We start from the raw sequence: 27,924 nt of genomic DNA on the forward strand, positions 1-27,924 counted from the left end.
GAAGAAAAGCCAGCATCCCCTACTTAGCACCGGTGAAATCTATTTTCGCCTTCCGGCGTACCGAAAGGGATTTTTTTTTTATCTAATCCTCTTAACTTTGAGAGTGTAACAGCAGCGGGTGCCTTTGTGTAATATGTAAAAACTGTTATTTCACGTTAAGCAGCATTTTGAAAGATATATAGATACATAATATTTCGGACAGGATTTTAATTGTAATCTTTTATGTAGTATTTTATAATTAAATTAGATTTTCTATCGTACCTTTAAGCGAATGAATATAGTTTTTCTAAATTTTTATTACGATCGATATAAATATTTGACGGTGGGTTTTTATAATTTCATTTAATTTTTTTCTTTTAATTTCATTCTGGCTTTTCAGAAATTATTTTTAGAAAATGGATAGGAAAAGATGCGGTGTGTTTAAAAAAAGAGATAATAGTAATTACTGTAATTTTATTAATTTCCCTTCATAACAGTTTTGATTAAATTAACAACAAAATAAATAGTTATTTTTTGTGATATTTTTTTTAAATTCTTCATTTCAAGATTGGCTTCAAAAACTTTTAAAAAATCAACATTTCCCTTAACGTTCAAAACCTTTTTTACATGTCTTACGGTACTACTGTCCACTATTCTGGAAGTACTACTATCAAAATCGGTTGATCTAGAAATTTCTCTATTTTGACGATATATTGTGGCATAAATATACATTGTGCCAGTCATACTTGTCGACAGAAAACTATCATAATATGCTGTAAATTATAACAAAAGTTGATAAGTAAATTTTAATGTAAAATATAAATACATATAAGCATAATGATTTTAAAAAAAAATATATATATATATACACATAATACCTGGAAATAACATAGGACTAGAATGTTTCACCGTTACAACATACTGGCCGTTTTAATTGGTTGCGGTAACAACCAGATTGTTACTTTCTGATGTGTTTTATAATGATTTGTATGTGATATGTGTTTTATGTACTGGTCATTTTAAACATTCTCCATATTAACATATTAAAAATATAAGCATAATAAATATAATCAACCAAACTTAACCTACGCTCGCTTGACTCTCTAAACTCGACTAATTAACAGTAATGTTTTGTTTATTTGAATAATAAATAATTGCAATAATTACTAAATTTATTATTTAAATATTTCAATAATATATATTATTGAATAAGATGTAAGTATATTCAATAAACTTGCGTATAAGTTTATTTTTTTTGATTATATTGTCGTAGGAGAATCCTTTTTTCAGTAGATCGATCTGAAAAAAAAATATTTATAACCAGTAAAAATAATATGAAACGTGAAAATGTATGTATTTTAATCGACAAAGAGTTACAGTAACGATAATTGTGACCGCTATAATTTTTCGATTACATAAACAAGGAACTAAAATACAAAAAAACGGTGTCTATATCTTGATCATCAAATTACAAAATGTGAACCACAAAGACTGTAGGTTATTACACCATTTTCCAGCTAGCGTCTTTCTCCACAAAATTGGCGTTTACGTATGCGATAACTCCTCATCAGATGAAAATCTCGTTCTTCCAAGCGAAACTGTAAGGTTAGGAACAGATCTAGTGAATACGGGTAGTAGTCGACCGATTCAAAATCCAATTTGTGAATTTTAGCCACGGCGAATGTCGAAGTGTGAGCTGATGAAAAATCACTTATTTCTTCAAATGCGGTCTTTTTTTAGCAATTTCTGCCTTCAGCTTGTCAATATGCGTAATACTGTCCCGTTATTGGTTTACCTTTCTGAAGATAATCGATAAACAAAATTTTGTTACTATCCCCAAAAAAAACAGTCGCCATCACCTTCCCGGCCGACGGAACGGTCTTCGCCTTTTTCGGAGCAAATTCACCCTTTGGAGTCCACCGTTTTTACTGTCGTTTCGTCTCAGGAGTGTAGCTGTGGAACCACGTTTCATCTACAGTTCTGAGTTGAAGGAAAAAATCCGACAAAGTTTTGCCGAAACCGTTCCGGCAGAGCCTTAGAAATGTTCATTCGTTTGCGTTTTTGGCCCAAAGCGAGCAAACGCGCACATACTTTCGCATATTCAATTCTTCAGTTAATATATGACAAAATTCGTCCTTTAGATATGCCCATACCCTCTGCTACCTCTCTAACCCCGGTCGTCCAGTACGATTTGGTGAACGTTTTAGATTGTATCAATGGTGGCTGCAGTTTTTGGGCAGAGGAAGTCATCTCCATACGCCCTTTTCAATTTTGGAAACGTTTCAGTAGCGACACAAAACTTGATTGCACAACGTTGTTCGTAATTAGCATCGCTCATTTTTTGTAACGCACAATAAAAACTCGTTTCACGAAAAGTTTGTTTTCCTCTCGCGTGGCAACAATAGACTAAAATTATTAATATATAATATAAATCGAGCGATAAAACTTTAAACAACATTTCATAGAAATGTACTGGATTCTATATTTACTTATTTAATCTAGTTTTACGCGTAATTTAATAATTCGAATATAAATCTAAATTAACGCTGTGATTGTAGAAAGATTTTATTATAAAAGTACAGAACGACATTACATACTTGCGTTTAAATTCACTAAAGAACAAACTTTATAACATATTCTATTTAGGGCCTTGATCCATAAATTTAACATGAATAAATTAGTTTTTCGTTTCTGAAAGCGGAAGCGAACAAAAGATTTTATGAAACGATTCCATTTCAGTAAAAATCATATCGTAAATTATACAGTTTAGATTCAAAATTGAATGTCAATACATCAGAGGCTCGTTTGAAATATAAAAAAATAAAAAAAATGTGATTGAGAGCACCACATCTTCCTTGTACGCCTATTAAATTACATATACATATTTTTTTTAAATGAAAAGTATATAAAATTTTATTTAATTAATAACTAATTATATTTTTTCATATTTTTTTTATTATTTATCGTACAGGTTTTTTACAATCGCAGGTTAATAATTATTAATATATCAATATATTTAATAATTATAATTAAAACAAAGTCGGATTCGAACCGATTACCTCCCTTGTAAGAGTAAATATTTCATTAATTAAAATTTTATATGCCTATAACTCTGGAACCGATGAAAGTAAGTACCACTTATGATATATCGTTGAAAAACTCTCAATGAGGGCTTATTACTGAAATTAAGAAGTCCAAAATTCACATAATTTTTTTTTATTTTGGGAATTTTTTGTTACGTTTGAGATGTTACACCAGTCCTAAATCCAAAATTTCAAGATCCTACGGCTAATCGTTTTTGAGCTATGCTAGATACGTACGTTCGTACGCCAAAATTAGTCAAAATAGATTCAGGGTCGTCATAATGGATATTTCCGTTGAAATCTGAAAACCTAAATTTTTCGCGATCACAATATATCTTTTAATTTATACAAGGAAGTAAAAATCAAGGAAGTATCAGAATGGAAATTCTTGAGGCCAAATATCAGTAGAAAATTTGCTTATATATTTTTTGACAAGATTTTAAAAAAAATATAGAAAAAATCTTATGATTTAGCCCGTCCAGTTATATATTTATTTCAAATTAATTCCTGCAACGCACTTGAAAAATTATGCTAATGCTCAGTTTCTCGGCAACGCCTGGCAGTCATACAACCACGTACACAGTTTTTATGACGTTATATGTATTATCTAAATATAAATTAATCTATATATAAAACTATTCAAGATTAACAAAAAAACCTTCAAAAATTGTTCTGCATGTTATACGTATATATTGTAATAGATTTGAGCGTTGTATTCTGCTTTCCTAGCATTTCTAACACTGGTAGTCGACACGATTCCGAGTATCTCCATTCTCAAAACTACTATGATAATCGGAGAAGAAATATAAAAAATCTGATGTGGGCACAACATGACTTCCTTGTACGCCTATTAAATTACATATACACATTTTTTGCTGCACTTGATTTAAACTTATTCTGAAATAAAAGTGGACAGTTACACGATTGCTGAAATTATTAATTTAACAATTTTAAATGAAATTTTAGTTTAGAGTAAAAATCCCTTGGTTTCTCTTTAAATAAATTGTTTTTTCCAAATAATCCGTTAATAAAAATTGGTTATTCTACACCATAAGGTCAAAAATTAATATTTGTAACCGTATAGAGTATAAGAGTTCACTAAACAGAATAGTCCAATTATTTTTTTTTTTTTTTTGTCTTCAGTCATTTGACTGGTTTGATGCAGCTCTCCAAGATTCCCTATATAGTGCTAGTCGTTTCTTTTCAGTATACCCTCTACATCCTACATCCCTAACAATTTGTTTTACATATTCCAAACGTGGCCTGCCTACACAATTTTTTCCTTCTACCTGTCCTTCCAATATTAAAGCGACTATTCCAGGATGCCTTAGTATGTGGCCTATAAGTCTGTCTCTTCTTTTAACTGTATTTTTCCAAATGCTTCTTTCTTCATCTATTTGCCGCAATATCTCTTCATTTGTCGCTTTATCCACCCGTCTGATTTTTAACATTCTCCTATAGCACCGCATCTCAAAAGCTTCTAATCTTTTCTTCTCAGATATTCCGATTGTCCAAGTTTCACTTCCATATAAAGCGATGCTCCTAACATATGCTTTCAAAAATCTTCTCCTGACGTTTAAATTAATTTATGATGTAAACAAATTATATTTCTTACTGAAGGCTCGTTTAGCTTGTGCTATTCGGCATTTTATATCGCTCCTACTTCGTCCATCTTTAGTAATTCTACTTCCCAAATAACAAAATTCTTCTACCTCCATAATCTTTTCTCCTATTTTCACATTCAGCGGTCCATCTTTGTTATTTCTACTACATTTCATTACTTTTTTTTTCTTCTAGTTTATTTTCATGCTATATTTCTTGCGTAGGACTTCATCTATGCCATTCATTGTTTCTTCTAAATCCTTTTTAGTATCAGCTAGAATTACTATATCATCAGCAAATCGTAGCATCTTTATCTTTTCACCTTGTACTGTTACTCCGAATCTAAATTGTTCTTTAACATCATTAACCGCTAATTCCATTTAAAGATTAAAAAGTAACGGAGATAGGGAACATCCTTGTCGGACTCCCTTTCTTATTACGGCTTAGTCAATTATTATTAACTTTTATTTATACGGAAATCTTGGAAAAAGACCGGAAATCTCGTGCATATTAAAAATGTTCAACAATAACTTTAAATTGAATAAAATTCAAAAATTTTATAAGAATTTGCTAAGAAAAAAAATACAAAAACAATACAATTCTTAATTATAATTTTCATTTAATATTAAATAATCAAATGTTTCACCAAATTGATGACATATATACATCATGCAATGCCTATTAAATATTTTTTTAGTAAATCAATATTTTTAAATAAAAAAAATAAAAACAACAAACCCTTTAAGATCCAAATATTTCATTAATTAAATTTTAATTTTAATTTCGATTGCAATCTAAAAGGGAGGTGCGCAACTAGATGTTACAAAAGTGTTATAAATCCATAATTTTAACATCCTACTGCTAACCGTTTTTGAGTTCAAAATGGATATCTCCGTTGAAATCTGAAGACCAAAATTTTTCGCGATTACATTACTTACCTGTACGAAGTAAAAATCGTGACAATATGTCACGCTTATATATATATATATATTGTATGTAAGAAATTGGCTTTAATAAAGTTTTTTTAAAATGCATCAAAGATGATCGAAATTCGTTTTTTGCAATATCCCCCATCCACTTCCAAATTTAAAAAAAAAAATTATAGGATGAATGACCCATATATAGAAATATTTGAGCCAAATTTGAAGAAAATCTGTTTTATCAATGCTGAGATATAAGGTCAAAAGCAGTGCGACACACATAGGTACGTACATATTTTGTTGAACTAGATGAACTATGAGAGGTTATCTGACCGATTCATTGTAAAAAAATTAATTCTGAAAACTTTATAAATATTTTTTATTTATCTTAGCGATACACCGGCTTCAATGTACTCTCGTTGTATTCTTCTGCCGCCAGTCCATTTAGCCACTGATTTACAGCATATAAATAGCTGAATATTTTTTTAAAAATATATATTTATTTATAATATTTTAACTGAAATATATTAATAGATTTTTCTTTTAATTATCTTCTAAACGTATTTATTTTTTAATTTAATAAAAATAATAATTTCGATAAATTTTGCTAAAAAAATATATATATATCTACCTTATAAGCAGCGTCTATATCAGGACTAATGAATTCAAAATACGTGAGGGGTTTTTCTGGTGCATAAGCAGGCATTATTTGACCTTCGCCGTATTTAAAGTCCTCGTAAATTTTGTTAAAACCACTGATACTGAATGTTAAAGTTATTTCATTATTTACTCTTACACAATTTAACAGATATTTAATGAATTTATTTTCACAAAAGTAAAACAAATGACAATAATTATTTGTAGTTTTAAAATAATCTCTTTTCTTGCCTCACGAGTTTACGTAAACAACATAGAATATCGAAAAATAATTAACTGTATAATTACGCGAAAATTTTCTTAAATAGAATATTATTTTTTCAAAAATCCGCAATCGCAATTTGTAGAAGGAGTATATATGTATCGTAAGCTTATTTTTGCTGGAAACAGCAAAATTCGTTACTGTAGTAACGAATTGGCACTTTTCAGAAGTTTTGACGTCATAGTTGATTTAATATGCAAAATTTGTTTTCTTGGTAACTGTTGCATTTTTTTTAATTAACCTGCTACGCTCGCATAGCAGATTAATTAATTCAATGACACAACATCCAGTACACACATCGAGTGGTTACAATTTTATTTTCTCGGCGAATAAAGATATATTAAAAAGGAAACACGGTGGATCATGTGATGAGTATCAGATATTTTTTTAAATCTTTACGTTTTAGGTCAAACTAGTTCATTTAGACAAAAAAAATAAAATACTTTTACGCAATTTTTTTCGGTCTTATTTTTCGATATTCACCGAACTGATTTTCTTCAAATTTGACTAACATATTTCTATCTTTGGGACATTCATCCGATTATTGTTTTTTACTTACTTGTACGAAGTAAAGGAAATAATGTGATCGCCAAAAACTTCGGTTTTCAGATTTCAACGGAAATATCCATTTTTGATAATCTCTGAATCCATTTTGACTAGCTTCGGCGTGAGGTCTGTACGTACGAATATATCTTGCGTAAATCAAAAACTATTAGCAGTAGGATGTTGAAATTCTGGATTTAGGGCTGTTGTAAAATCTAGTTGTGCACCTCCCCTTTTGATTGCAATCGACTTGGCCAAAAATGTTCAAAAAAGCCCAAATCCAAAAAATTGGATTTTTGACTTTTTCTTAACTGCAGTAATAAGCCCTCATCGAGAGCTTTATTTCATTGTACAATTTTTCATTGGTTCCAGTTATGACCAAATAAAATTTTAATTAATCAAATATTTGAATCTTACAAGGGGAAGGCACATCGGTTCAAATCCGACTTCATCTTCTTTTTTTTAACTTTTTTTAAAATTTAAATTATTGATTTATTTATAATTGTTAACCTGTGATTACAAAAATATATTTGATTACATATAAAAAATTATTTTTTAATATTAATATTAACGTTAATAAAAAAAGGAAACAAATTAGAAAAACCCTCTAAAAAGTAAAAAATTATAATTAAATATAATATAAATACAAAATAAATAAATGTAATAATTTTAAAATTAAAAGTAATGAAAATATTTAGCATTTTTTATAATTTATTTAAAACAACACAACATTTATTTTTACAATTAAACTTCATTTTCATTTTCAATAACGATGCGAGGAGGCGGAAAGGTCTGCTGGAACCTCTCCAGTTAAGACTGGCTAGCTACAACTAACAATCTGGGAAAATGCATCCACTCGCTTTCTTTGTACGTGTTCTCAGATAGTTGAAGTTCATCTTCGAATTCTGCTTTGCAATCCGAGTCAAATTGAACGCATCTCGGTGTAAATTGAACCATCGAAGAATTAAAACTTGAGTTATTTTATTACAGATAAATAAAGTATATACATATACTAAACCTCATTAAACAAAAAAATATATTTTAAAATACAGCAAATGTCTATAAATACTTATTCGAAAAGATTGTTATAAAAACAACGCCACGCTTTTATTTAAATATTTTCATTACTTTTAATTTTAATATTTAATAATTATTACATTTATTTATTTTTTATTTATATAATTTATCATAAACTAGCTCTACCCGCCACGTTTCGCTGTGGATCATTGTGGTTGCATGGATGAAAAATGAGAAACAAAACAAAGCATACGTTTCATAGAAGTTTAATTTTGCAATACTTGTGGATATTCAATATTTTTTGTTTTTCCACTATGCATAGATATAAAGGCTATCTGGTTTGCCGACTCGGGAACACGCAAAATACAGTTGCCCGTGTGAGAAGCAATCCGCATCTAAATCTAAACCGCACAATTCTAAAGATTGACCTTGAGAAATGCCAATCGAATTGGGAATTGCAATCTTTTAAATTAAAATGGTGTATCGGTCGGGATTATGGATATTCGAGGAATGAGGACATCTTCACCTTTGAAAGGCCCCATTAAAATCGTTGCTTCCACTACGTTATTCATCAATTTCTTAACTGCAAGTCGCGTGTCGTTGCAGAGTTTTGGCCGATTTATATCGCTCCTACTTCGTCCATCTTTAGTAATTCTACTTCCCAAATAACAAAATTCTTCTACCTCCATAATCTTTTCTCCTCCTATTTTCACATTCAGCGGTCCATCAATGTTATTTGTACTACATTTCATTACTTTTGTTTTGTTCTTGTTTATTTTCACGCGATAGTTCTTGCGTAGGACTTCATCTATGCCGTTCGTTGTTTCTTCTAAATCCTTTTTACTCTCGGCTAAAATTACTATATCATCAGCAAATCGTAGCATCTTTATCTTTTCACCTTGTACTGTTACTCCGAATCTAAATTGTTCTTTAACATCATTAACCGCTAGTTCTATGTAAAGATTAAAAAGTAACGGAGATAGGGAACATCCTTGTCGGATTCCCTTTCTTATTACGGCTTCTTTCTTATGTTCTTCAATTGTTACTGTTGCCGTTTGGTTCCTGTCCATGTTAGCAATTGTTCTTCTATCTCTGTATTTGAACCCTAATTTTTTTAAAATGCTGAACATTTTATTCCAGTCTACGTTATCGAATGCCTTTTCTAGGTCTATAAACGCCAAGTATGTCGGTTTGTTTTTCTTTATTCTTCCTTCTACTATTAATCTGAGGCCTAAAATTGCTTCCCTTGTCCCTATACTTTTCCTGAAACCAAATCGGTCTTCTCCTAACACTTCCTCCACTCTCCTCTCAATTCTTCACACAGTATATACAAACTATAATTCACCGGGTTGGTGTAGTGGTGAACGCGTCTTCCTAAATCATCAGATTTTGAAGTCGAGAGTTCCAGCGTTCAAGTCCTAGTAGTCGGTTATTTTTACACGGATTTGAATATTAGATCGTGGATACCGGTGTTCTCTGGTGGTTGGGCTTCAATTAACCACACACCTCAGGAGTAGTCGAACTGTACAAGGCTACACTTCATTTACACTCGTACATATCATCCTCTGAAGCATTATCTGAAAGATAATTACCAGAGGCTAAACAGGAAAAAGAAATAAGTATACAAACTGTAATTAAACAATTCCCGGTGATAAAAGGTATAGGATAAGGCTAAGTACACTTTTGAATATAATATTCACACACCATCTTCATAGTTACCATAATACTGAAAAATAAACATACAATAAAGACTAACAATATAAGATAAAGAATTATTTTACACGTTTGTTAATTAAAATCTTCATAATTGAAATTATTTGTACATGTTAAATGACTGCAGAATATTCTTAATTTATATAATTCAGAAATTTAACACCATAAAAAGAATGTTGTTAATTCTATTTTAATAGTCAGTAATAGTAAAAGTGGCATGGAAGCATCATAATTAGGGTGTTTCGCTGGTACAAACTCATATGGAATGCTAATAAATCCGTCCATAAAATATAATAAAACCTTAAAACTTAGACCCGTCATTAAAAATAAACTCTTAAACACGCCCGATTACAGAATCATACAGCAGCAAGGGACACTCTCCGGGCTCTGCGATTCGAAGGGAGAATTGTGAAACTCCCGCTACCTTTACGTTCCATTCCATAGGGTCTTAAGTATTTATTATAACTTACATAAAACTTAATTCTGCTTTCTGGTATGATAGAAGATTTGTCGTAGATTATTACAAAGAAATTGTCTGATATGATCTCTTTTCACTGTAATGACCATTGTTAAACATTAATTTCCTACTGTTAAAATACGATCTAAACTTGTTATTAGCTGTAATATCTATTTTCACAATTTTTTTTTTTTGGAGATTGTCACGGAAATTTATTGTTTCGAAGCAGCGATCAAAATTAAATAATAAAATTGGATCGTTAAAAGATTTCTTTTCTAGTCATTTATGTATTAATGTTGTATACAGCAGGCTTCTAGTGACATAAAATATCTCCATACATAGATACATAAACATCTTTTTAATACATTAATTTTAATTATTATAACTTATAAAATAATTCTTCCATTTGGGTTTCGTTTTAATGCAATCATTATCCTCATTCAATTTTTTTAATATTATGGATTAAAACACATTAAGAGCTTTTAAAGGTTTAACTACTATATGAACCTGTTTACTCCTTCCTATGTATTAAACAATAATTATTGATAATAGCAATAATTTATTGATTGTTTTTGGCAGAATATTAAAAGTGCTCCTTAAATAGAAGATTCTTATCGAGGATAACACCTAGATAGAGTTCGGCTGTTCGTTAGTAGGTATTTAATTTTAGTTTGAAATATCAGGAAAATATAATTTTGACCTATTTTTAATCAGCCATCGCCTTCCTAGACCGCTTGAACGCCCCCAATTTCGAATTGCATAAACTGTATCGACACAGTATACAAACTGTAACCCACCGGGTTGGTCTAGTGGTGAATACGTCTTCCCAAATAAGCTGATTTGGAAGTCGAGAGTTCCAGCGTTCAAGTCCTAGTAAAAACAGTTACTTTTATACGGATTTGAATACTAGATCGTGGATACCTGTGTTCTTTGGAGGTTGGGTTTCAATTAACCGCACATCTCAGGAACGGTCGAAATGAGATTGTATAAGACTTCACTTCATTTACATGCATACATATCATCTTTATCCTCTGAAGTAAAACCTGAACGGTAATTTCCGGAGGCTAAACAGAAAAAAGAAAGAAAGAAAGAAAAGTAATAAAAGCGCGTACGCATTTTATTTCGTAACTGGGTTTGCGCTATCAACGTCAGCACAAGAAGTCAGACGCAAATTACCTTGTAATTATGTTTAAATTGTGTATTTTATAACATGTATTATCTTTATATAAAATTGAAAATATGCCCCCTAAAATTCGTGCAACCGGAGAAGCACTTTTCAATAATTATGACCATGACTGTATCGTCTCTGCAGCTGACTGAATTTTGTCCTTGGTGAATACGCATGCGTACTCCTAGTTTTGGAGGGGGTAATTTTACGATTTACACAGCAATTTGTACTTTGATTTACAATTCTATTTCTGTAGCAGGACATATCAATATGCAGAACTTGAAAGATTTCTTGGAACGTTAAACGTTTTTATTTACCAGACTTTTATCCCCGTATTTGTATTGTTCATGCGATTTTATTTTAATTATGCGATTTTTGTTGTTTGTTATTTATACTAGAAAAAAGGGAGCCTGTACCCTGCCGTGAAAATATTACACGGTTTGTTTCATTACGCAAGATTTTGTTAAGTGTTTTTGCCAACTGTAACTACGAGTAAGTAACGTTCATGAATTTAGCCTACTAACAACAAACAGCTTGAAAATCCTAAATATTTTTAGCTGTTTCTTGAGTTCACTTTTTAACACGGCTCTTACCCCAATGTTTTCCTTTTTCATCCTCGAACACAAATATAATTTTAGATAAACTGTTCGAACGAATAAGTCGTTCGTGAAGTATGAATCGTTCGTTTTATCCAGTAACATCTAAATTTCTAACGAACTTTGAACTATAGTTATATCCACGTATGAAATTTAGATAAAATTTTCATATTTTAAAACTGTTTTCATTCAGCAAAATCAAATCGTTTATTCTTCAGTACAGAGTAGTTCTTAATAGTGTAAAAAACAAATATACAATTCCCAGTCTAATAGAGCATAGGGAAAAATTTCAGGTTCTCCCAGTCGTTAAAATATTCAAATTGCAATTGAAAATTCATTTACTTTGTGTTATCGGACAGCGACATGTTCTGTTTTAATTTTTTTATAATAAAAGCTGAGAAAATTTAACTGGAAGATCATATTTCATTTTATTTCAGATAGAGTATGTAGTAAATTCCTGATGTAAACTTACTGGGAGAGTATAGTAAATTCCTGATGTAAACTTACTCGGAAAGAAATAGGTTTTTTATTCAGTTAAATTTGAGGTAATAAAGAAACTAAAAATAATTATGTTAACAAAAAAGTTGTTTCTGTTTCATTTTAAGATGTATTTACAAAATTTCTTATACAACAGATCATATCTATTTCTTTTTAAGCTACACTAAAAATTGTATTTTTTTTCAAGTTAATATGTTCTCAGTATGTGTTTTTAATTGTGGTTAGTAAATGATATTAACATTGGCGTAGCCAGAATGTTCTCCAAGCAGTGATGGGGGGGGGGGGGGGGATAAAAGTAAGAAACGAAACAATTAATTGCAATACTGTTCAAACCTGTCTAAATCTTATTTCCAATAGCCTTTCAGGTTTCTGGCTATATCTTGACAAAATTTCTTTCTCAAATTTATTTTTTGGTTTTTTTACGGACATATCATTCAAATATGGAAAAGCCGATATTCCGTTATCGATTGTAACCAAGTTTTTACCCCGCGTAAGGTGCTGACGGATCTTTCGATATTGCACGTTATGTAGGACTACGCAAGAGAGATAAGTAGAGAACGTTATATGATCGGGTAGAACAATCGGGTTTATTTAACTAGCGAGCTAGTTCTATCTCCTTCAGTTCGGTATTTGGTACATATTTTCCTTTCTATTGGTTGTACTAAACATATCAAGCGTTACCGATGAGAATGCGGGCAAGTTCATCTCAGAAAAACGCTGTTCGAGAGATTTTATTAATGAATGTATGTATGCATGTACGGAATAGTTAGAAATTTTCTGCAAAACTCGCTAGCAGTCTGGGTTGGGAGATTCGCACGATGTTTCTGCTGATTTTTTACCCGCCGCATAATGAAATCTGTTCAAAGATGCTTGGCGATCGTTGCAGTCTTTGCTTTAACACATCCACTTTCAACATCTAAGGTGTTTTCTCATGATGTCTGTGATTTTTTTATGTGATTTGCACATTGAAATAAGTTCACACTTTTTAACTGAAAAGTGTTTGCCACCGGTTTAAGAGTGTCGAATATTCTGCTATGAGACAAACACTTGCAATGAATTCTGATTTTTTAGCAGCATAATACTTTGAAAAGCAGCTTTTCTCGTAGCATTGTTACCGTCTGTTGATAGTTTTTCAAGCGCTATAACGATTAGCACATAATTTTTATTGAATATGGCGAAATTTTTTTTTTTTTGATACTAACGGGTTTCACAGAGCATATTCGGTGTGTGTTTTCGAAGAAGAGCCGATTCTCGGAAGAATCTTTTTATTTCTTTTATTGTGGAAACCGTATTTCGTATCGCTGCTATCTATGAAGCCGTTTACAACTAAGTCCAGTTGTTACTAGCACAGTTAAAGTATAACGCTCTCGTATACTTTTCTCGAATAATTATCTGGACACCACCATCCTTTCCTGCCATACTGGAACACCCATCGTATCCTTGTCCGACGCACGTTTTGTCCTACCTTTTTCTACAAAGTTGATAATTACAGATGCTGCCGATTTTGCATCTATGTCAGTCGACTCTACAAAACCTAGAAATTCCTCACGATCATCTTTTCTTCGTCAAAAAATCTAATCCCGATGGAAAGTTGTTCTTTCCGTGATATTTCACTGTTCTCGTCCGTCAGGATACTGTAAGCACATGCTTTCTTTACGTCAGTAGTGATTTCGTCTCTAACGAGGTCGCCACACAGGCAGATTATTTCATTTTGAATCCGTGTTGACAAGGGGGGTTTTTCTATGTGCTATTTATATAATGTGGCCACCAGCGTCAATTTTGAATTTGATTAAGTCTTCAAAAACACCTTCATGATTTTCTTTGCCCCATAAAGGTAGGTCACGTGTACAAAAAAACATCACAGTCGAAATGATTGATGCAACAATTTTCTTGTTTGCTTCTATTTCATGCTGGTGGACAGAAATCAGATGTACATCAACGGCTATATTTTCAATAAAATAATTTTGTGCTGTGGCCGCCGATTTCTATCACTGAGATGTATGAAATTCCACGAATTCGTGCATGTCTTTATAGCGAATAATGGGCCTCACTATGAAATGACTCAAAACATCAATCGCATTAGTCGGTGGAAACAACACACAGTAAATGCAAAAGATGCCCTTTAATTTTTTGGAGTTCGCCAGCTGAGGAGCATAATCCTCCGACCAGCTGTATTTGAATTTTATTTTTAATCGCCCAGCATCCGTAGCAAAGTTATAACTTTGATAACATGGATATCAAAATACGTTTGATTCTGTACAGCATAACCAGATGGTAGCGAAGTTCCACATGATTTTTCACCAAAATTCTGTTTCGATTTTTCTTCTCCGCCGCTATCGCTTTCGCGTATCTGGTTGTTTCCTCTTCTGTCTCCGTAAAAGGAAATAACTACTACTACTATACTTCCCCAAAAAATTAAAGCGATTAAGAATTTAAGATTCTGAACGGAATCTCTACTAGAAACTTCAACCTTAAAAATGTTTTTTTTTTTTTTATCGTCTCCATATAATAACTTTTCACAAAATTACAGCGTTTTGAAAATCAGTAAAAATTCGTTTTTTGTTCGTGAAAAATATTCTTAACCTAAATACGGGTTTATTGGGTTTCAAAACCATCTAACATGCCATTTTTTTTTTTCAATTTGTACAAAAGTGTACAAGTGAATATGTAGAAAAAACACAAACAAAATGGTAGAATAGTCAAATCTAGCAGAATGTTAGCTGTGCACAGAATGAAATTAATCTGAACCGATTTGGTTTTGATTTAAAGTTAAAAATTTCTATATCAAGATTGTGTTTTGAAAACCTTAGTTTTTGTAGTAATTGAAGTTGATAACAACAAAAATTTGGATTATTATGAATTTTGAACCGTTCATTATTAGTTATCGAACTTTAATGTTTTTTATTATTTTGGATTTTTTTTTCTTCGATAACAATTATAATTAAAATCAGCTCTCCTCCGGAGACATAAGTAAGTCTCCTGACAAAAGCATGTGAAAGAGGGTCATTAAAGGAACCCCCAAAATAAGAAATACACGATAAATTGTTGCAAGTAAACTTAGTCCAATATGAAATTTCAAGCTCAGTCATAAATCACAAAACAATAATTTCAGCATCACATCGTCCACAAAAACAAACATTAATAACAAAGAGTAAAAAGAAAAAAAGAACAAAAGAAACTGCAAAAACAAAGAAATTAAATACCATACTACTAAACTTGTCAGACTCCAGACTGTTACGCAGATCCTAATTCGAGTGCATGGACACATCCCAACCGTTGGACGTCCTTGCTGTTATCGAGTAGATTAATTGCAAAGTGGTTTGCATGATTTTCAAGTCTCTGCAGGTATTTGGCACTGCGTTGCCGCAGGGCTGTTACTGAATGATGGTATTTTTTTAATAAAACTAAACGGTATGGTAACTGTAAAATGGTATTTCATTATTTGCATTTAGCAGAGCTATTTGTAAAATCAAACATTTCAAAATTTGAAATCACCTAATTAGGAGAACTGAAAAAATAGCTAATTACAATTTTCAATCGTTACTAAAAATTATTAGAGTGGGTATATTGTTATTATTTCCTTATTTAGTATCGTATGATTTTTCTTAAAATTTCAATAATAAAGACAACATCTAAATCACTATTATTACAAACCAAAAAACAGACTTCGCGTTTCCTGAACATTTTAGGTTGCTTTAATTAGATGGTTTTGCGACTTATTAACTCAAATGAAAATAATATAGATACATACCTTTCGTGCTAAAAAAATATGTAATATCCATTTTAGATTGCTATTGTTACGGGATTGCGGTCTGAACTAGCTCAAATTCGTCAAGTCACTAAACTGACTCATTCGCACAGATTGCAGCGCTTATACGGGGAGTAGAAGGTACTACAAATTTCCCGCTAAATCCATCCTCGAACATTCTCTATATCTTCAAGACCTTGAACCGCCAATTCCCCACTCGTTCACTAGAGACCGCTCCCGCCACGATTTAAACATGCTTTCTTACCGCGTTAATACTATTATAACTTATTGATATTAATGTATAATTTTTTGTTTAACTAAATGAGCCAGGGGGTAGAAGAGCACCCTACCTTGCCCCACCGTTGTTATTCCTGTGCTAACCACCACGGTTGTTTCTCCAAAATTAAATAATAAAATACTTATGTAATCCGATATGGTTTTTTTGCTAGTAAAGTTTTACAGACTACTCTGAGCAATAGTAATTTAAATAGCACAACGTGAACTCCTTAAAATTTACTTTTGGTTTAATCCGGTCAAGTTACATAATTTAAATTTAATCAAAGTAAATAAAGTAATCGATTTTTTAATTTATTGAATTTAATTTTAATCGAGTATAATTAAAAATTTTAAAACAAAGTTTGAACCTAATTGTTCATTTTTCTCTGAAGATCAACATATATTTGTTTTTCAAATATCATGACTTCATAATTATTTTCCCTTTATACATTTATATATACTCGTTCATATTTCACTGCCATGTATTATCCCTCTAATCTCTGTATCAATAGATGTGCTCTTCCTTTCTCTCTTTCTCACTCTAACGAAAAATTTAGTCCAAGACATGATAATAAACTACCTTGAGGGGTAGATTACCCGTTTTTATTAAATATTCCTTTTCTTTAACGTTAAACACTTCTACCTCGTAATCAGTTCTATTAATACAGATCTGATCTTACTCGATTATCCATCGTGAATATGCTAACGCCTGAAGACCCAGTATATTATTTGTATTGTTGCAAACCACCTGAAATTATATTTTTGACTGTTTCTTGCTGATAATTGAACAACTAGCTTAATATTTAAGGTGTACGTTGAGCGAGTCTGAACCTAATAAACCCTTTATTTTTGACTATTAATAAAAGTATTATGAAACATTCATACCGCTCTTCAATGACACACATATACTATAAATCAGTGATTATCAAACTTATTTCTTTTACCGCCCCCTTTGAAAATCAATTATTTTTCAGCGCCCCCCATTTTTTATACACCCCTAAAACTTAAAAACCACAATTTTATTACTTTAATTAATTTAGTTATATTAGTCGGTTCTGATGTTTAAACTTACATTCTAAACTAAAAATTTTTACCAGTGAGAGCAAATAAAACCCAATAGTTTAATCAAATTAAAAGAAACAATATAAATATGTAATCGGTTTTCGTTTTTATACTAATCTAATGAGACGGATGAATTTGATGATATTTAATAAGTTTGTTGATATCAGGTTCGATTTTACTCAAAAACAGTCGTAAGTCGCCGCGTTTGGTAACCTGCAAATGATTTCTCTTTTTAGTAAGCAGCGTTGTCACAGCGCTAAATCCACGTTCACACAAATATGACGATGGGAATGCTATCAAAAATCCTTCAACGATAGACCACAATCCGGGGTACAACTGCGGAATTGACCTTTGTAGCCAAAATTGTCGGTAGCCATTTTTGTATTTGATTTTTATTTCCTCGTTCGTTGTCGGTTCTATAAGTTCTTCTTCCAACCGGGATGATATTGCTATGTTGACATTTGAAAAAGGATCTAACACCCGGTCTGGTATTTCCAATTTCAAAATGTCCTGCAATCTTTCGATGAAATCACTGTGAAAATTTCCAAATGTTGGCAGTAGACGAGCAAGTCGTCGTTGTTGCAGGATACTGATAAATTGGGAAAATTATGGAACTCACGTCTGCCGATATTCTTCTTGTGTAAGAGCAGCTCGGCTACGAAAGCAGCGACGACATTTTTTGTTTTTATTAAGTTGAAGTCATCGCCTTGAAGTTGGAGATTCATATCATTAAGCGATGTATAAAGGTCTGTCAGGTATGCGATATCATTCTTTGATGCGATGAGGTTTTCGCGCGATTCTGTGTCTTTGTTTTCCGAGAACTCTATGACAGAGTCAAACAGATTGTAAAAACGAGTCGGACAATTTCCTTTCGATAGCCAACTCACTTCTGTGTGAAAGATCAATCTGTTGAAATCTTCATTATTATCAACACAAAGCTGATTAAATAACCTGTCATTTAAAGAGTTGTTTCGGATTTTATTGACCGCTCTGATGACATGTTGCAATGATTGAAATAGTCGTTCGCTTAAATTTCTAGCGACTAAATGTTGTCGATGTATAACGCAATGTACAGCAATCGCATCAGGAATTTTGTTTTTTAAGTACGATATAAATCCTTTTTGACACCCCGTCATAGCTACGAAATCTATGTTAAGTATTTTAAGTTTTTATAACATCATACAGGGTAGAAATATAAACTAATTATTCGTTATTGTGTAGTAGGTGGGTTTTAATTTTAGTGAAATTTAAAATACTACAAATTATACATCCCCCCCCTAACCCATATCAACGCCCCCCATTTTTTCTGGGCCCCTTAACGCCCCCCTCTAGGTTTCAAACGCCCCCAAGGGGGCGTTATCGCCCACTTTGAGAAAGACTGTTATAAATAAATAAAATAAATGCAGTGTATTCAGTGTTTACGTGAAGCAAATGTATTCAAAAACTGTAAGCATAATTTCGTACATTTTTTATGGAAATTATTAATTTTTTTTATTACTATGTTAATTAAACAGGATAACCGGGTTAGGATAAATTGTTAATATAACAATGAAGTATCGAGGAGCTGCACATTAAAGTATAAGTAGGTTGTCTATCTGGAAAAAATTAACCTCTTTCACGGGAAAACTAGGATTTTTATCGGTCAACACTTTTTTGTTTTAAAAACAAAACTAAATAGTTTAAAAAGTAATTTATTAAAAGCGGTCTTCTAAAGAAGAATACTGAAAAATATTTTGTATTTATAAATAGGTATACATTTTATGCTGATTGTCACGTCAAGTTTTATAATAGTGTAAAAACTTAATATCTCACCCAAAACATTAATGCAAATGAAGCCAATAGTCTTTCTAAACAATTTTAGATTTTGAAAGTTTCTCGCCTATAGAATTTTTACAAATTTTTTTCTCAAGGACAGACATTTCTTGTAGATCCACCTTTATAACACAAGTAACGATAAAATATAATTTTCTTTCAATACAGACGTTGAATTATGTCTTCGATACAAACGTTTAGAAGTCGTTGGTTTTTCGTCCAATTTATATTCCTTTCAAAATAGACTTTATGTATTTTTTACTTAATATTTTTAAGTATTCCTATAAATATTGGTTCCTTATCTTTTTTACCTTAAAAAATACAATAATTTAAATACCTTTTATTAGCTTTTTTCGAATTGTTTATTTCTGAACCGCGTGAAAAATTAAATTTTATTTTCTAGGCTTTAATATTTTTCACTTGTTCAGTCATCATTTTCCTTAGTATTTTCTGTGTTGTTTTGTGATTCTATTGTTATTTTCTCTTCCGTTTTGAGCCATTTTTTAAATCCACGTACATATTCTTGATAATTTCCCCGTTTAATATGTCTTCTTCTCTTATCCCGATCTCTAAAAGTCTTTACTTTTAAAATTATCGAAGAAGTTGAAAATATTTCTTATCGATCTTTCTTCGTTCCTATTTTCTTTTTAATTGTGTCGATTATGTTTTCAAATTTTCTACAAATTTCCTCGTTAATTCATAAACTATTTTTAATATTTTTTTCATCGTAATCTTTCATTATTTTATAAAAATATTCTCTAGACTTCTGCGGTTATATTATATTTTTGCCGCGGAAAGAATTCACCGTTTTATATCCGTGTTGCATTGTCTAAATTCTAAGAAATTGATTGTTCCTATGACTTCTGTTAGTTTTAAAATTATTTCCATTTTATTTGCCCGATTTTTTAAAGACATTAAATTTAGTTCTTTTTTCTGTCTTCGCTTAGATATTTAAATTATTCCACCGCTTTAAGTTTTACAAATTTGTTTCTGTTTCTCTGGGGTATTCATTTATATTTTCCGTTTTTTTCAAATGAAATCTTACGTTAAGTTATTCCAGCGATTTTCTTCAAAACTTAGTTTTGTTTTCGGGCTGTGTTTACATTACCGGCGAAGATCGCTAAATCATCTACCAAAGAAATACGTCCGTCGACATTGCTTTGTATTTTTTTACGATTCCTGCGATTAGAAGTTTTAGGTTTTCGATTCCTTTTCGCCATTCACAAATTACTTTATCTAAAAATACAACTAAATAGAAACAGCGAGAGCTTGTCCCGTTTCGATTTTGATAGATTTTGAAATACCTCCCGTGAATTTTTCTTTTTAAATTTTTTTGTTACGGCCTTTTAATTTGATTTAAAATCTTAGAATTTAGTCTTATATCTTTTAAAGTTACGGAGTTTCTGTCTATCGAGACTTAAAAGTTAAGACATCGTACTATCGACATTAAAATAAAGATTTGTTCTGAGTGACAAAAATCTGCTCTTTTCAAACCCCCTTCATATTCACAGAGTTGTTAGTCCGCAAAAGTTTTAATTCTCCTTTGAATAATTTTTCAATGATTCTTGTAATTTACTGGAAGTTGTGAAATGCTATTGTAATTATTTACCCTATTTGTCACATAACTATTAAATTTTTATTTTTTTGTAATACGTGACATTTTTTTCACTTAATTTTATTTTCTTTCTCCTCGCAGTTTGTATTTTATATTATATAGATTGTTATTGAATGACAATATTTTATAGTTACAGGTTAAAAAAAAAATGAAAAAAATTTAAAGGAACATTTTCCCCGATCAACTTAGAAGTGGCATTATCATTAAGAATATTCACAGTACTATCTGATATTCCAAATTCAACAATTTTATTGAATTATAGTTTCTGTATTTCCTTTTTTCTTAATATATATGACGGACTAAATTACAGTTTTACATTTATTTATAATAATTTTTTTTTGAGAAAATTTATGAATCGCGAAAAAAACAGCAAAAATGAAAAACAAAAGAAATAATATATCTTATGTATTGTCGCAGAATGGCTTCGATGGCACCTCGCACTTACTAACCTTATGGTAGCCTTTAAAGGGTCGTTTTTTGCGTTGGCTCTGAGAAGAGCTGTTGGGTCCGGAAGCTGGTCTCCGGCAAAGTCGGAGAGTAGCGGCTCGCCCGTTGAAGTCAGACCGGGCTTTCCCTCGGCGGCAGTTGGGTTCCCGCTACAGCGTGACACTGATGGCTGCCAGAGCCCCGCAATGTCGGGTCGGCGTCGGTTGTCCTTCGCCGGCGCGCTACTCCCCATGCGATCCCACGCTAGACCGGCTACTGTCGCCGAGTCAGCCGGCCAGGGCGATTGAAACCCGGCGAGCTAGAGCCGGAAGGTAGCGTCCGCGCCCAGCGGCTACCTCGGCGGGCCGGCCAGGCCTACTGCTCCGGCGGGGATCTTGGCATCCCCGGGAGGTGCCACGTTGTGCGGCCAGGGAACTTCTTCTGTCTTCCTTCACCTTCTTCTACTTCTTCTTCTTGGTCTTCGACGATGAATTGAAAATTCACTGTCGTGCACGCTCTTTTATCGGAGCCTGAGAGTGGTGGGGCCGCAGCGTCGCTATTGTGGGAGAACTACGCGGTCATCTGCGCGGCGGGAGTGATGCTTGTACCAGCGCGTACATATACCGTGCTCAAGTTAACATCAGAGTTGTTACCGTTGTCGTCTGCAGATATTAAATTAGGCATATATGTGGTAACAAATAAATAAAATAATATATTTACTAACCGTTATAAATATAAAAATTTAACAATAAAAGTACACACACATACACACATGCATGTATATACATGGGTTTTTATCAACAATTTTTAATATAAACATTATTCAATTAAAGAACAGGTAAATTAATCAATAAAAATTTTACGTACTTAATACGAATTTGTAGACATTATTGAAATTAATAGATATACAAATTTAGTAGTGCTAATAAAAAAAGGAATGTTTAATAAATAATATTTCTGATAAATTAATAAGTAAAAAAGACTTTTCTTTTCCATTTACCGAGATGTTATGCAAGATGACCATAAAAAAGAAATTTATATTAAAATGAATGTGTGTGCGCGTGCGTGCGTATTTGCGCGTGAGTGTGCGCGCGTAATGCCAATACGAAATCGAGTACAAACTACCGTTTTTTTTTAAAATTAATAGAAAATAATATTTAATGAACTATTTAAAACTTAATATCCAAAATATTTATAAAGTACGTTTAAAATATTTATACTATTTAAGTTTTAATAAAATCTACGGAATTAATTAATTATCAAAAATATTATTAAGATTTCAAAAAGATCGCGATGTTACGTTTATAAATTTTATAAAATAATAGACTCCATTATTTTAGTCTTTAAAATTATCGAAAAGAAAAAAAATTCTGGTTTTTAATCAGAAACAGCACGTTATTAATTTTTTCTTAAATTATCGGGCGTCGATTATCAAGGTCATTAGGCGTTGTCGATTCTTAAAATAAAACTATAACTAAAAGATAATAAATTTACTGATAAAGGTGTAAAGAGCCCCTATCGGCTTGAAAGGACAACACAAGAAGAAAATATAAAATCACAAAGATCGCACGCATAGAAACCGATACTTAGTCCTTGATAAAAGCTCCTCGACCGCACGGGATGTTAAAAGTCCCGTTCGGTTCAAAACAGACGTAAAAACAAAATAACTAAATAAATTTTCTCTCCGGATACAGAAACTTATATCCGGAAGAAATGCCGTCTAAAATTAAATTTAAGTACTGTAAAAGAGATCCGTTTCATAAAGAAAACACAGCAGGGCTTAATAGCACATTCTTCGTTTCTCAAAATTTTCTTTATTTCTCCTTACATTTTTTTTAAATTGACGGCGCAGATCTTCATACACAATGCTATCTTCCAGTAAGTGTTTGACCGTCAATGGTTCTTAACACTCCTCACAAACCGGTTGATTGTCTTCAGTTAATATATAACTCGAAGTTAGGTTCGTATGTGTTCGCCTTGTTATAACAAGTTGTTCTCTCCTCTTGATCGTAAAGGGACTCGTTTACTCTCGAGGAGAGTCCTTCACGGCGTTGAATTTCGTTGTTAACTCTCTCCAAACTTTGTGCCATTCACGTCTGACACAAGCAGACACGTGTTATCACAGCCGATGTCACATGCAGATGAAGGAGTTAAAAGACAGGAAAATATGTTATTGTATTTTTTAAGACGTAAAAATAATTTGCTACCGCCATTGTGGAATAATGTTTTTCATTATTGCTGTAAGGCTCCGAGTTTGAATTTCGGTCAATTTTAACGGTTATCATAAGCTATCAAGATATTAAATATGCATCTATGCAAGTTAATCGATAGTTTTTTTTAATAAAATCGTAATCGGTGATCGTGATTTCGTTTTGTTTTTTGTTACCGATCACTTAATCGCTCTTCGGTTTGATATAATTCTTCTGATCTTAATTTGTGTACTCGTTCTCTAGTTTTCAAATTTTCTCTCTCTTTATATTCATCATCCTCTCTTAATCTTTTTATTCTTTCTTTGGTTTTAACATTTTCTTCCCATTCATACTCATCTTCTTGTCGTTTTTTGAGATATATATATCTTTATGTTATCTTTCTTTTTCCTGTATGATTGTTTCTTTTTAATTTTTGATTATTCACCAAATAATCCAATAATAAAAGCTGAATATTTTACCCCGTTAGGTCGAAATTAACATTTTTAACCGGTATACAAGAGTTCACTAAACGGAATAGCTTAATTATTATTAACTTTTATTTATACGACACACTAGAAATCTAAAGTTCTCTAGATGCTTTGCTGTTTTGCTTCAGAATTAAAATAAAAATTTTAAAAAAGAAACAGTTAAAGGATAGCTAATAAAGCACTTTCTGTTACTTTTGTTTTTATTGTAACAATAAAATTTTAATTCGCTATATAATTACACTTTTAATTAATTTATTAAAATATTTTTTATAGGATGCTGGATTTAATTTTGTAACAGCTGTAGGATGCTTCTACTATTAAACAGAATCACTCATCAGCAGCATTTTCAATGCTTCCCCCGTTAGTCACTTCTGTTTTTAAAAAAACTGATATATAAAGTATTCTTCTAAATTTCTTTCCTAAAACACATTTAAAATGAAGTAATATACAATTTAATGAATTATATTGTTCACAATTAAGAGTTATATTTCTAGGAGAATTTTATGGGAAAATAGGAAAAATAGTCATTTGTGAAGGAAAAATTCAGTAATTAACTTTTTTGATACTGACAGAACCAATACTTATAAGAAATTTAAATGATAGAAGCATCAAATACAAGTAGCAGAAAATTGAGTATTTTGCAAAATTTTCATAATTGATAATGGTAAGGTAACAATTAGTGCACCTTATGTGAAGTAGTATCATTTATAATCCATTTGCATTGCCTTTAATGTTATAGCTTATTAGGAATTTTCAATCGGGTGGTTTTTTTCTGATCGCTTGAAGTTGGAAATTTCCTTGGAGAATATTTATTTATTAATATTTATTTCTGTTTAGCCTCTGGAACCACTATAAAGTATTATTTCAGAGAATTGATGGAGATAATATGATTGAATGTAAATGAAGTATATTCTTGTATAGTCTCAGGTCGACCAGTAATAATAATAATAATTTTTTTTTTTTTTTTTTTGAGGAGTGAGGTGGAAATGCATTTACGCACTGAGTGTCGGGCTCCCGCTGATGGTATTATCCAATCACTATCAGCAGACTACCGACTAAAACCACCCCCTTTCTACCAGGACTCGACCCGGAACCGTTTAACACATTACTTCTGGTCGAGTCCTCCTATACTAGCCTGATTAGGTGCTACCTAATTTTCAGGACTATCCAGGTCAACCTTTTTGGCCCTGAGAATGTTGCCGACGAATCGGGCTACACTTTCCCAGCTACTCAGGTCACGGAGCATCATCGCAACCGCGTTGTGGGGACTCAGTGCTCCGGTATCCGCCTCTAGTGTCCCTCGATCTGCCGCCCACCGAGCACATTTGAAAAAGGTGTGCTCAGCGTCGTCCCGTACACCGGGGCAATACAGGCAGTCGGGGGACGGCGCTTTCCCTATGACATGGAGGTAAGCGCGGAAATACCCGTGACCCGTTAAAAATTGGGTCGTGTAGTACTCCACTTCTCCATGCCGTCGCTCCGTCCACGGTCTGACCAGAGGGATAAGCTTTGCGGTCCATCGTCCTCTGGTTTCATGGTTCCAGGTCTCTTGCCGTGCGAGGAACGTGCGAGTGCGTTCCTCGTTGGCAATGGTCACCCGGTCTTCGCCTGCCCGTCGCCTCCTGTAGATCACCTGGCGCTCCCTTGCTAAAGTAGCAACGGGTATGACGCCGGCGACCACAAGTACTGCAGGCTCGGAGACCGTCCGATACGCGGAAGCGACTCGCAAGGCTGCGGTGCATTGCACCTGCGCGAGCCGCTTCCGGTTTCTCGCAACTCTTAATGCCTTGGCTCACACTTCCCACCCGTATAACAGGATGAAATGCACCGTGGACATCAGCAATCGCCGTCTGCTGGCCTTCGGTCCGCCGACATTCGCCATAAGCAGGCTGAGAGCAGTTACGGCTCTCGCAGCTTTGTCGGCGGCTGTACGAAGCTGCTCAGCAAAGCTGAGTTTCTAGTCGATCATCATATCGAGGTACTTTGTGGCCGGCTTAGTTTCGACAACCTCTACCCCGACCCGCAGAGAGAGAAGGCTGTCGATACGCTTCTTTGTGAGAACCACGATTCCGTTTTGCTGAGGGCTAGAGACAATCCATGATCGTCCAACCAGGCACCCACTCTGTGCATGGCTCGACTGAGCCTCAGTTGGGCGCGCTCCACGTCCCGGTCTGCGACAAGTAGCGCAACGTCGTCAGCGTACCCGACCAAGGCAGATTCTTTAGGCATCTCCAGCCTCAGCAAGCCATCGGAGACGGCTTTCCAAAGGTCGGGGTCGAGAATCGACCCCTGCCCCGCCCCTGACGTGATCGTAGTCCTACGCCAGCCTGCTGCGGTCTCGTAAATGAGACCGCGGTTCCTCAGGTATGCGTCTACCATTCTGAGAAGGTATTGAGGCACATGGAATGAATGCTCCAGGGCCCGAATCATTACGCTCCACCGTGCGGAGTTGAACGCGTTTTTTACGTCCAACGTAACGTTACGTCCAACACGTCGCAAAAAATGATTGTGGTCCTCTGCTCGCCGCACTGCCTCAACAACCTTCTGAATTACGTCTAGGGTCGACCGACCCTGCCGGAAACCGTACTGGTTAGGTGACAGGCCACCTGCCTGATTCATCGCCGTAACCGGTCTTTTAACAGCTTCTCCAATACCTTCCCAGCTGTGTCAAGCATACACAATGGGCGGTAGGAGGAGGTAGGAGGACGGCGACTCTGGGTTTTGTTTTCCCTTGGGAATTAGCACAAGACGCGCGGTCTTCCACCTGGCGCTAAAAGACTCAGCCTTCAGACATGCATTATAGATATCTAGTAGAAGACGGTGGCTGCAGCGCCCCACTAGTTTGAGTACCTCGGCCGGTATACCGTCGGGACCAGAGGCTTTTTTGCTTTTCAGCGATCATAGGACTCCTTCCAGTTCCTCCATCGAGAAGAGCGGGAAGTCGCCCATGTCGCTGAAGTCCCGCTCGGCACGGACCGAGTGGGACGGGAACAACATCTTAACGACGTGTTCCGCTTTAGCCTCGTCTAGTGGAGCTGGTGACCGCGAAATCCCCAATCGCCGAGTTACTATCTTGTAACCTAGCCCCCAAGGGTCTGCATCCACGGTCTCCGTCAGTTCGCTCCAGCAGCGTGCCTTGCTCACGTTGTTGGCTCGACGGAGCCGAACCTTTGCCGTCTTATACTCGGCTGACCTGGCGTTCGCGTCTATGCGATTCCTCGCACGTTGCGCAACTCGTCTTAGTCGAAGACACTCTCGGCGGAACCCCGCAATCTCCGGTGTCCACCAGTACACGGGTCGCTTCTGGTGCTTCGGCCCCCCCGTCCCCCCCGTTGGTGAAGTTTTCAGGGGCTACCACCCCTGAGGAGATCTTTCTGTTGAATTTATTCTCGTCGATTTTGTTGACGTTATATCTTTTCACCAGCCGTGGGGGCCCCGGGCGCTCTCGTGTACCATCTAGGGCTCTAAATGAGATATATTGGTGGTTGCTACCGCTATAATCCTCGAGAACTCTCCAGTCCTGAACGAGCGTGACCAGCTCTTCGGAGGCGAGGGAAATATCAGGAATGGTTTCCAAATATCCTGGGCAGCGAAACGTCGTCGTGTTCCCTGTACTGAGAATCACGAGTCCAGTACGTGCCACCATGTCCAGAATGTATTTCCCTCTGGAGTTGGTGTGCGCCATATCCCAGTCTACCGCCCTGGAGTTGAATTTCTCAGCTACCACCAACTCACCAGCGGCAGCGAGGATAACATCCCTTTTTTTGGCAGAGTAATAATAATAATAATAATAATAATAACTCCTGAGTTAGG

General features: G+C 33.9%; 1 protein-coding gene across 2 annotated transcripts; it reads right to left on the reverse strand.

The window, feature by feature from the left end:
- Positions 1–446: 446 nt before the first annotated feature.
- LOC142325838 (uncharacterized) lies at positions 447–16,328 on the reverse strand. Of its 2 annotated transcripts, none has more exons than XR_012756600.1 (2): positions 6,216–6,705; positions 447–752 (listed from the first exon to the last, which is right to left on the reverse strand). XR_012756600.1 is itself a non-coding variant. In XM_075367862.1 (2 exons), the coding sequence occupies exons 1-2, from the start codon at positions 16,275–16,277 to the stop codon at positions 457–459; spliced, it is 327 nt and encodes a 108-aa protein (XP_075223977.1). In that variant the 5' UTR covers positions 16,278–16,328; the 3' UTR covers positions 447–456. The 2 variants fall into 2 exon arrangements, 1 of the variants encoding a protein (XP_075223977.1); XM_075367862.1 differs by lacking the exon at positions 6,216–6,705 and adding an exon at positions 16,247–16,328.
- Positions 16,329–27,924: the final 11,596 nt, after the last annotated feature.

This window comes from Lycorma delicatula, chromosome 5 (genome assembly GCF_047948215.1).
Source record: "Lycorma delicatula isolate Av1 chromosome 5, ASM4794821v1, whole genome shotgun sequence".
NCBI lineage: Eukaryota > Metazoa > Arthropoda > Insecta > Hemiptera > Fulgoridae > Lycorma > Lycorma delicatula.